Consider the following 12,238-nt stretch of genomic DNA (forward strand, 5'->3'; position numbering starts at 1 on the left):
GGACACTTTGTTGAATGGTCGGACACATGAGATGGGTGGTTCTTAAATCTAAATCTTGCCTTGAATCTGGCCTGTCCTACATCACTTGTCAAGAAAGTTGTTATAAACAGGACACTTTGCTCTGTGGTGGAACACACTAGAAGGGTAAGTGTAGACCTTTCCACACAAGCAAGAGTAGGTCTTCTTGTCATGAACAGCAATTTTGTGGTAACTCAGTGTCCGTTTGCTGGAGAACATTTTGCCACACTGAGGGCAGTCTACTCCTTTGCTTTGTGCCTGCCTGTCGTGGTTCTGGTAGTCATAGAGATGGGGATCATAGATAATCCCCGGCCCAAGACCTGCAAGGAACAAAAAGTCAGTTCAGGCTTCGTTGGCAAAATGTCACTCCAGTTTGTTGGAATAATCAAAGTAATATCACTTGTGGGACACCAGATATGCTTAACCCATTCTGCTTATTCAGTCCAACCCAGATTTTGTGTGGAAAAAAGGGTCTTAACAATGGTCTCCGTCTTGATCGATTAGATGTTTTGTTACAGTTAATAATTTGCCATGACAAAAGGTGTAAGAAATTCCCTCAGAACACAGAGAAGTCGAAAATATTCAACATGTTTTGACCAAATCGCAAGATACAATGATTCACAATAGAGGTTTCCAGTACAGTGCAACTGAGTCAAACCTTAAGTAATGGTCACAAACATAATATCAACTCACCAAAGGCTTGGTTTTCAGTGACAAACCGTTCTATTAAATCTTTCACTGCGAGCGATCTCGAATGTAGGTCAGGCTTGATGAAGAGGCAGACAGACATAGGTAAGCCAAATGATGACACAAATCCTGTAAGGCCATGTGTGTTATCAACACAACAACCAGTCTTATATGTAGACAGACACCTATTCTTGAGGATTCCAGCACAGCATTGAAGCTTCACGATCGTGCTCATATGTACCAACAGTCAAAAACACACCAAAGGGAGGCAACTCTAAAGCACTACCTTAAAGGCGATGATATGAAATGTGAACCATAATAACTATCACTCAAAACTCTAAACATTGCGACCCAATATAAACCTAAAGCGTGCTTCTCACTGTACATTAGGTCATCTCTTGTTTTCCCAGAATAACCGCATTTGAGGTTTTTGTTTTGGAGTAAGACCGCTTCCCAGGGTTTACTTTTCCTAATTTTATATGAACATCAGGATTCAAATGATCCATGAGTGTTTGAAATCAATTGAAAAATATTGTTCAAGATCATAGTCAGAATGCAAGGGTTTTACTACGTGGGATTGGAACCGCAAGTCTCTCATCCGTAGGCAGACGCACTGCCGCAGGGCCAATAGGCCGACAATGGTGGAGGAGTCAAATTATCTAATTATAGTTACTGTTATTACATTGATTTTACGCTCGCTTCAGTTATTGTTATGTAGCTTCATTAAATGATCATCACATTGTAATTACCAATCATTGACGGTATATATGATTGAGAAAACACTTCTCCTCGGTTTTGGTAGACAATGTAAAACTATGGGGTCGGGAAATCCCTTGGGGCTCTGCTCCTCGGGATTTCCCTCCCCCTTCGGTTTTACATTGTCTACCGAAACTTCAGAGGCATGTTTCTCCTATACATAACAACTATCACTCAATCAATAATAATTCATATCAAAGAATATACACACTCGTAACACTCTCCCCCTTAAGGGAAAGGAAGTTTCACAGAAACTTTCCACTACAATCATAGCAAGATTACTAAGATTAGCCATGTGTGTTATGGGTTGTACCAGGAAAGAAGGATATGGTAACCCTTTCACAAAAACCTGGTGTCTTCGCAGACTTCAGTTTTGCCTCTTAAGGTCAGCTGAATCTTCTACAGACAATAACCCATGAAGGTCTCGGGGTAGAATAGGCCTTCAGCAAACCATGCTTGCCATACAAGGTGACTGTGCTTGTCGTAAGAGGTGACTAATGGGATCGGGTGGTCAGGATCACTGACTTAGTTGATGCGTCATTGGTTCCCAATTGCACAGATCGATGCTCATGTTGTTGACCACTGGATTGTCTGGTCCAGACTTGATTATTTACAGACTGCCGCCATATAGCTGGAAAATTGCTGAGTGTGGTGTAAAAATAATCAAGACTGATTATTCTCTGACCGAGCCATGTGAGTTACGAGACCTATTGCTGGACATGGTTACCCTTTCTGCATACACCTGCTGTCATCACCAACTCTGTCTCATCCATTGGTATCATATTTACATTCATTATTCTTTTAATGTCCAATGAAATTTGTTAGGCAAATGTTCAGTGGTTACTAATGGAGCTAATGTTCAAGATATAGAAGATTCAACAAGAGTTATCCTGACAAGAATAAACAGATAAGAACAAGTCCGGATGCACTTTGCTGCAGACAGCAGATAGGCTGATCCAATGGTTGGTTTGCTGGTTGATTGGTTGAACATATTCAAGCAAGTCAAACCCAGATCTTGGGTGATCTAACCTCAACAACTGCCCCTGTTTTGCTTGATTAGATGTAGGTTCAGGGTAAAGTGTTTTTGTCTATTGTCCAGGTTCAATGATGCTCTAATCACTATTCCACCTGTATGATAAATAGAGGATAATAACCAACCTTCTGTGTAATACCATTTCTATCAAACATGTGAACGATTTGGTATCAAATGAGAGAAAGCGAGTCAGGATGGCAGGTATGTCAAATGCTAATAACACAAAACCAATAATTTTCTTGCAATGATGAAAATCAGAAGTTGCAGACGTCAGTGATATGTAGGTGCAGATGTCAGTGATCTGTAGGTTTGAATTATGTTTGAAGTTTGGAGCACTATAATACAATATTAATAATCCTCAAAGAGTTTTAATATTGTTCCATGATTGACCAGACACACTTCAGAGGTAAAAAAATGTCAATGTTTCTTGGACACATTTATTCAAGTGATGGGGGTGCTAGGACTTTTTTTAAAAAAATTGACAATGAAGGATTTGGTTTTTTTTCTCCCTCAGAAATACAGCTTGGCAACACATGTTAATGAGTGGTAGATTCAGTCACTTTCATTCTTACAAACACTCATTCTTATAATGCACGAACACATCATCAGCATGCACCATAGTCAAAATTATCTTTTTATAATCAAAAATAAAATATTGTTACGCACACAAACAAAAGTGACGCACCGATGCCCGAGAAACATTTCACATTTTCCATTCAGCCTAATCATGTGATGGTCCAACTGATGCAATTGGTTGAGCAAAGAGCAAACACTCTAGTTTATTATGAACCTCTTTATTCACATTCTACCAGATCTACTGAGAAGGATGTTCCTCATCAACTGTAATCACAGTTCAAAGATAGGTTTGCATCCATCACTTAATTCAAGTCCACATGTGAACTGTATTAACATGAAGCAGTCAGTATAATGAGCTGTTCTACCCTCTTTCAGCAACTGGCTATATGCAGATGCCACCAGATATGGGTTTCACACTCCAACCCAACAATATCCATGAACTTGTACGTCTTTTGACATACCTATACAAAATCAGTACTGGCTGCCCAGATCACATGAATGCTTCCAAGAATAACCGTGCAGTTCAAATAAGGAACATCAAATATTGATCTCAAAACAATTTCTGCCATGAAAAATATACTACTCCAAATTAGTTAAACAACACATACAAAAGAAAGACTGTAAGAGCCAAAACCCTACAGCCATGCCAGATGAACTACAGTCAAATGACAAAAAGTGTGTATTCCTTAACTTATTTTAAGAAGCATTCAGTCTTCAATATGACCTGTCACAGAAAAATAAGATATTTTCATATCACCCAAGCACAAAATTACTCATTTTACACATACAATCATATCTTTACAACTGTCAATAAGATTTCTTGCTGAGAATTAGCTATCAATCAAGAGTAGTCAGATGTGGTAGATGCTGTTTGGGCCACTTCCTGTATTACAGGCCAAACGTCAACAGTGAGACAAGTATATGTCAACCAGAATAGGTTTTTGGGTGTCTTGTTTAAGTGACGAAAATCCTCTCTGCAACTGAAGTGACAAAGCAACATCTCATATTGAGGCCAGGGTTAGAATTTAGTGAAATCAAGATAATCAGGAAAGGATGACACCAAATATGGGCATCTCATTTTTTCAAACTCACAATATGTGGATCCTGCCACAAACAAGGGAAGCAACTTTGATTCAAATCAGTTATGAAACATTTACTATAGAAATATTAAAAAAGTGGACTTCTTTTGAGTAGTAAATGTGACACAAAGAATAATACTAAATAAAGATTCTCCACCTGGGGGAAAAATAATGATAAACATTACTAACTTTGAAATATTTTCAAGAATGTAAAGGGAGATGTAAAGCAATCAATCCTGCTGTCAAAGGTGTCTGATGACCATGCTCTTGGTGCAAACAAACATACAACTTGTATTTTCCTGGCAGAACACTTGTACTTTGTACACTGCTGTTTTCAAGGTTTGTGTCCTGTTTAGAAGGAAAAGAACTACAACAATCTGATTGCAGTGATATTGTAACCATGTGTCCACCAACGCTATCATCTGAACAGTTTCACTGATGGTAAGGGATGCCAAAGAACAATGTTCCTGGTCCTTATTATCAATCATTCAAACACAACCAACACAGCAATAACTGACAAGATGAAGTTAGGTTTTGCTCCAAACAACATAGAAAAGTTATTGTCTGTGATGAAGGAAATTCTTTGAGAATCTGGCTATTCAACAGCAGTTAGCCATTCATACACATTTCCTATGATGACATGTTTTAATATGGACCACTGTCCCATCAAGATCTGAAATCTGATGACAGTAGTGTTTCTACAAAACCCAACAGCCATGTGGGGTCTAATCAATGTGGAACAAAGTCTCACTGAGGTTCCAATTCATTTGAGAGCTTTCACACGCATTTTCTGTCATGACCTCTTTCAATATGGAGCACTCTCATATCTCAAATCTGTGGAACGCATTGTTTTTGCACAACCCTAAAGCCATATGGAGCCGAATCACTGTAGAGGAACGTTTAACCAGGTTTCAAAATTATATCTGAGCATTGTTTCAGAGAGAAACTGAATGAAGCACAGTTCTTGAGTTCCAAAAACAATTATTTATGAGACTTCCCAAATCAGCTGGGAGCAGTGTCCCTCTGGAACATGAACAAAGAACATTTCTGCTGGTGATTCAGCAGACCTGGCTTATATTTATACATCTTCCCACAGACACAAACATAGGTGACCTTGTCATGTACAGCAGATTTGTGGTTCTTCATGGCACTCTTGTTAGAGAACATCAAGTCACATTCAACACACTTCACAAGACGCATCGCTCCAGGAGACGGCCTCACCATCCGTGCGTCCAAAGGCTGGTCCTGAGCAAACGATTCCTGATGACCCACAATGCTGAAGTCCATGACCTGGCCTCCTGAGTGAGCTGGACTGGGTTGGAGAGGTCGGAATGAATGACCTACTGATGAACTAGAGTGGTGATGAGCTAGAGACAGAGCAGCCTCTGGCCATGCTGGACCTTGACTCAACCTTCTGGGCAGAGCCACAGGAAGAGCACTATCATGCTCAACGTATGAACTGTCTGCCTCAGATTGACTGACACTGACTGAACCTCTGTGATCTGAAAGTAACAAAAAGTTCAACTGGTGTCAGTCCATCTACACTCTACACTGAATATGATATACAGTGGAAGCCATGCTACTCAGTCGGCAACGAAACACTCCACAAGGGAATACAGAATCAACTAGTAATTCTGACAATCTGGAATGACAATTATAATATACTCATGGAAACAAATAAGGGAACACATGAAAGTACAAGTGTTGCTTTATTCTTTTCCAGGTTTCTTTGCAAGCTTTGTATTGCTCTATAGGTGAAATTCTGAAACTGGACAAAGAAACGCTATATAGAAGTGATCTCCCCTTATTTGTTTCCCTCAGTATACATAGTAACGGTGATGTGATGAAAAAAGTGGTTTAAAACAGAAGGTAAATTACTTGTTCATATGTTTATCATGACTTATGAAAATGGACATTTTGATTGTGTTTAATTTCTTTAGAGAAGAAATGTGAATAACATGTTCCATGGGAAAGAATATCAGATCTGTTTTGACATACCTCAACTGAAAAACTAACAGGAGAATGATAATAAAATGTATTGTGTATTGGACTGAGATAATTACCCATCTCACAATCCAGACTATGCTGGAAGATTCAAGCTATTTTTCCTCACAATACAATTCTTCTGGTGACTTTTCAAGCCAGGTCTATATTTGTACTTTTTTCCACAGACACAGATATAGGAAACATTATCATGGACGGCTGCCTTGTGGTCATACATCGACCGAGGAGTCGCAAACACCTTGCCACAAACAGCACATTTGGATCCAGCAGGTTTGTCTCGTATCGGGGGTTGGTCGTAAGCTTGGACGATGGAATTGGCACTGAGATCGAGTCCCATGCACAATCCTGCAGGGGTCAACTGCATGTGCTTTCCTTGCCAGAGGGTCTGGGCATAGGCCTGGGGTCCGTTCCCTCTTATCATTGTATCGAGAGCCAGAGATGGACTGAAACTGATAGAACTCCCCTCACCTGAAAGTAACAAAAAGTTCATTCGTGTTTCAGTCTACCTCTGGCATTTTAGAGAACTGGTTGAATGGCATTGCGGATTGGTGCAAGAACAAAGGAAACTACTACCTTTAAAGTAAAGGTAGTATTACCCACACATAATGAGCTGGCATAGTCTTAATGGCCATTGAACCAGTTTTGAAAGAAGCATTCAAACTTAACGTACATCCTTAGGCCTGAAGTTGACTGAAAACCACTCGGACCCACAGCTTTTGTTTTCTGCAGGTCCTTATCAGTGTATGACACTCCTAAAAAAGACAGGAAGCCCACAGGGCTGATAACTAAAAAATGTTGCTAACCCTGTTGCATGTGCCTAGCCCTGTATGAAAAATAGGAAACTGAGGTTAGGTGTTAAAATAATTAATCGATTACTTGTAGTGAGGCAAACTTAAATATGTGCAACAGCAAATTATTAAAACGTAACTTGGTGGTCACGTTAGTGCCACTGCCATCTGCATCAGAAAAACAGCAACTGTCAACTTCAGTTTCTTTGGCCAGAATGTTCTCTACGTGTTCATACAATGTAACTCACTATGTGAAAGTAAACATATGCAACAGCAAATGTAACAACTATAACATGGCCACTGACAGCATTCCACTGACAAAATGTATTGGCGCACAGGGCTAGGTACAAAGAGGAAGTTGTAATCCCACCATGTAAGACAATGTCCTTATGGTCGACAGCTTTTTCATTCCTGATAACTCAGGGTATTATTTTCACATTAAAATATAGGGCCGACACATTATAATCAGGACAACATTTTGTGGTGCTGGGTCCTTAAGGCCTGCATCTTTTCTGGGATAAACACTGTTTGGAGGCATATTATCTAGGAATGATATTTCTCGTGAAATGTTGCTGTTTGTTTGTTTGTCATGTAATGCCTTATCTTGGCCAGTTCCTGCACCAGGATGCAATTCATTCAGGATCAAACAAACCAGTGACTCATACTATAAGTATCTACACCATCTGCTTATGATGACACATCACTGGTGTAAAACTGATTTCTCATCTATCCAGTCACTTCATAGAGTATAGGGACCCAGTGTAAGCAGGAACGTCATCTGAAATGTTTTTGTAGTACCAAGGTCCACAGCCTGTAAATTCTGCCTCAGTCCACTAGCTTAACCACAAGTTTGTTTTTTATCTACTGTACTAAGAAATAGCTGCAAAGGGAACTTGAGTTTCAGGTTTCTTCCAGCAATACCAAACAAAGAAATACATGTACATCACTTACATAACTAAGAACCATAAACAGAGATACTAACCCTAGTTTGGGCCAAAGTGTAATACTTAAGGTTAAAAAGTGTAATTTCAACCTAAAGTGTGTAATACTTGTCTGGCTGTCACTTCGACATTGTTCATGTTTTCACAAAAGGAAGGTTCTAAACAGAAATACATGTGACCAATCATTATGAAGCTCCATACATCAAAAATTGTTGGTCACGTGACACAAAATACTGTTATTACTTTCAAGTTAACTGGAATTAGTGTGATGCTAAGAGGAAGCAATTCCAATCGGTGCAAGGCCATTTCTGAACCCCAACACTGGTGTGTTACAAAACACTTCCCTGTAGAATTGTATTCCCTTTACTGACTTTCGTAAAACGAGCAGAAAAGTGTTATTTTAACAGTGAAAGTGAAATGGTGTAATTCAATGGTCAAAATCATAATAATCAGGCCCAAAGAAGTTAGGGTTCACACCTCTGTATATATATGCTCAATGAGCAGCGATACTGTATCTATCAGTCAAGTTGTTTATCTGCTGCCTTGAATCAACAATATTCTAACTATACCACAGTGTCTTGCAAACAGGTCATACAATCTAAACAGCAATGTGTGTTGTCAGCCTTTGACCGTGTGACTGTGTGTTTGTCTGTGTGTCGGTCTCCATGTCTGTGCAGTTCAATGTGGCAGTCATCAATCTCTTTCAGGAAGATGATTGACTGAAACCACCTCACATCACACATCTTTACGTGAGTGACGTTTGGTTTTTGCTGCTTTCAGCTATATTCCAGACTGTGGGAGAAATCCTGAAATCTTGTGTCTTAGACATTCACCATACATACTGTATGGTGCCAACATATCTTAACAACTATGAGTCAGGTCATATCAGACATCTCTTTAAGCAGCAAATTTCGACAACTCCGCCATCTATGCTCTTTTAATTTATGAAATGAAAACAGTTACCTCCATTCAGGAGTCATCAATCCAACCAATGAGAACATGAATGAATGTTGGTGGTTTGGCTTCTGTAGAGAACATACCATTTTGATACGGATTGGTTTATATATCTGATTGGGCGAGGGAGTTTACTTCCACACTGCAATCAGCAATATTCCAGCAATATAGCAGATATGTGATCGACTTCAGCAAGACATATATTATATGTTGCAATTCATTTCTGAAGTACACAAGTCCTCTCCTTATAACATTAAATCAAGCACTGGGCCAGAAAGCGATGAAGGTTCTATCTCCTGGATATGTCACAAAGACGTAAAAGATAGTTCTTCACACAAGCCTGTCCTGTACTTAAGGATGTAACAAAGGTGGCTTGCGAGTCAGTATACCATTTCTGTGTGGGGTATATCCACATATAACAATGGCATGGTATCTATTGGTAGAGGAGTACAAAACTAATACACCAATCAACAATACAAATGACTATATGACTGACGTGTCTCAAACGGCATTCCAGGCTTCAGTTGATTTCTCCCTAATTACAGACACTATTGAAACAGAAGCTTAACACAACCTTAGAAATACTTCAAAGTTTTATTATGAAAATCATATGCACATGACAATTGAAATATACATGTATGTACACACACATCGAGGATAAGAACGTGAATATGCACTGCTCCATACTCAAATATCATAGCTAGATAAATATGCTCATCTTCCTATATGCACCAAATATACACATGAACGACTGCCTGCTGAGTCAGCAAGTTTTCTTGGAGTGGAGAGACGTTCACAAGGAATAATGACCTTCTTGGGTTGTCCTAATGTGTCAAGTCTCCTACCACAAGACAGAATCGTGTTTGACCAATGATTCAGCTTGCATTTTCAAAATCACCAACTTTCATGAGATTTACATATATGTACATGCAAAGCTACTCATTCATGAATTTACATAAAATGACAGAATATAACCTAACACACCACACTGACTCGTGCTCCCGACTGAAACAATGATCCCTGACCCTTTGACAGGTACTTGACCATTTCAGAACAATGTGCTTATCTTTTCTATCCACTAAGGAAAACAGGAATATTGGCATAATTTGCAAAGGTTGTGGGTAATTTCACCCATCTCTCTTGAACATCAACCTGAAATTATCAGATACTAAACGATATTATGCAAAGGAAATCATCGCCAACTTCAAATTAAATTTGCTACAGATGAGACCATTTCTTTTATATCAATGGCATAGTATCTCCTATGTCTGACACGTCTTGGTTATTTAAAATGGATGAGATCAACTGTTCAGACCTTCATACGAACTTCACTGAAAGTGAACACTTAATACAAATGAGAATCTTCTCATCAGGGCATTTTACAAATAGTTCATAAAAAAAAAAAATACTTTTGTGTTTCACCAAAAGGATCAAAAGAAATTTGGGCTAAAACAAATTGGGTTCTTTGAAACAATGATATCTTTATAAAATTACGAATACAAAATTCCTCATAATGATATCTTTATAAAATTACGAATACAAAATTCCTCATAATCTTTGGAACAGGATGAAAGATTTTAACTTTACCAATACACAGGATCAGAGAAGGGCAAAAAAAGTCTAAAATCTAAAAGCAATAGCTAAAACCCACTTAGATCTATTGACGTCTGCAAAAACAGAAACATGAAAGTGAGAGAAAACACTCATTCTTTCACACCTATCTTCCTGTGTAACAGCAGTGAGAGAGCAAAGAGCAATGGTCATATACACTCTTCACAAAAAAGTAGGGGAACTTTACTTTTTTTATTTACGATTAAAAATATTTAGGAGATTTATCGGAGTCAGTCAATGTTGATATGAGATTATTGTTTTGAGAGTGCATCAGCATTTGCACTTCCTCACAACCACAGTTATTTGAAATGTAGTTGCTTTCGAAAGATGATTGGTGTATGGCATGTAATTTGCATGTATACGATTTTCATTTTAAAACAAACGACTAGAAACAAACACTAACAAATGTGTGATGCAAGATGAGTGTGAAAATGTATGTTCTAAGTGATTTCACGACCTTCTTGAAAAAAAGCCCATCAAAATCAGGAATGGGACCCCATGCACGTGTACGGGGCTACTGCGTTGTATTTAGGGGTGATAATAGAGGGAAATGGTGGTGCGTTCTTAAGATGTCTGTCCTTGAAACATGAGTCAACATTTACACTTCCTATCCAAATTGAAAGTCCATTATCCCCTGCATTTTTTTTTGAAGAGTATAGTTCAATGCAATAACACGAGAAATTACCAATGACAACATTCAGCAACAACACGAGCATCGATCTGCACAACTGCGAACCGATGACGTGTCAATCAAGTCTGGGAGCCTGACCACCCGATCCCGTTAGTCGCCTCTGATGACAAGCATAGTCGCCTTTTATGGCAAGCATGATTTATTTGGAGATCCACAATTAGTTGTCATCAAACAATGTGCACAAGAGGAGTAACGAAATGTTTAGCATGCGTTACAATACGTATCCTGATACAATGGGTGTGAAAAGATTGGAAACCAGACACTGAACCTATGTTTCATGAGTTCATTTCTCTCCATTCTAACCAGTGTACCTCAACAGTCAATCATTTTTTTAACATATTTCTGAGAACAAAGATTTGAGATTTTAACTTGGAGACTCTGCAGATTATGCTATTTATTGCCAACCAGAAAATACTTGAAAGCGCATAAGTTTTTCCTACATAGTTTGCTATCATTCACACTACTTATAAGTGGCCTTCACATGGCAAACTTAACTGTGACAACACCATGAGGAAATTTAAAAGTTGTCAAACACACAGTTTCACATGTCAAACACATATTGTCAAACTCTAGTGTCATTTGAGTGACATGTCTCTATCAGAGAGGTCACATGACAATTTCATTGACTTCAAGTGGCAGTGTCTGAACAACATGAGTTTGACAACACTACAGATGTCAAACTCAAATTTGAGAAGACCGAAAAAAGGAAAAATGGGGGAGAGTAGAAACCGGTCCTAATTCTCGACAACAGTCTGACACCTCTGAAATTGGAGTTGGTGACAAGTTGTGGGGATGTTCCAACTTGTGTCAGACTTTGGTTTGTCGTGTGACGGCCGATTTACACAGATATGACTCATAATGAATCGATACAGTATTGGGCTCCGTTTCACAAAACTCCTGTAAGCCTAAGGTCTTGTAACTTTTCCCGTAGCCTTTGCACCTCCTATGTTACAGAATGCCAGGTACAAATGCTACGAGAAAAGTTATGAGACCTTAGTCTTACGAGAGTTTTGTGAAACGGGGCCCTGTATGCCATGTCGCAGCACCACTAATCTGTACCAATGTCTGACCCTCAGCTGACAATGATACTGACAACACAG

General features: G+C 38.9%; 1 protein-coding gene across 2 annotated transcripts in view; it reads right to left on the minus strand.

The window, feature by feature from the left end:
• LOC137281716 (uncharacterized) overlaps positions 1-12,238 on the minus strand; it is a 71,445-nt gene that overhangs the window by 7,861 nt on the left and 51,346 nt on the right. Inside the window, exon 2 of one of the 2 annotated variants that reach the window (XM_067813162.1) lies at positions 3,273-5,651. The exons of the other annotated variant lie outside the window; for it this stretch is intronic. Coding sequence (XP_067669263.1) covers positions 5,152-5,651 — 500 coding nt within the window. The 3' untranslated portion in view covers positions 3,273-5,151. Of the gene's footprint in view, positions 1-3,272; positions 5,652-12,238 lie in introns of those variants that run through there. 2 annotated transcript variants of the gene reach the window in all.

This window comes from Haliotis asinina, chromosome 4 (genome assembly GCF_037392515.1).
Source record: "Haliotis asinina isolate JCU_RB_2024 chromosome 4, JCU_Hal_asi_v2, whole genome shotgun sequence".
Classification (NCBI taxonomy): domain Eukaryota; kingdom Metazoa; phylum Mollusca; class Gastropoda; order Lepetellida; family Haliotidae; genus Haliotis; species Haliotis asinina.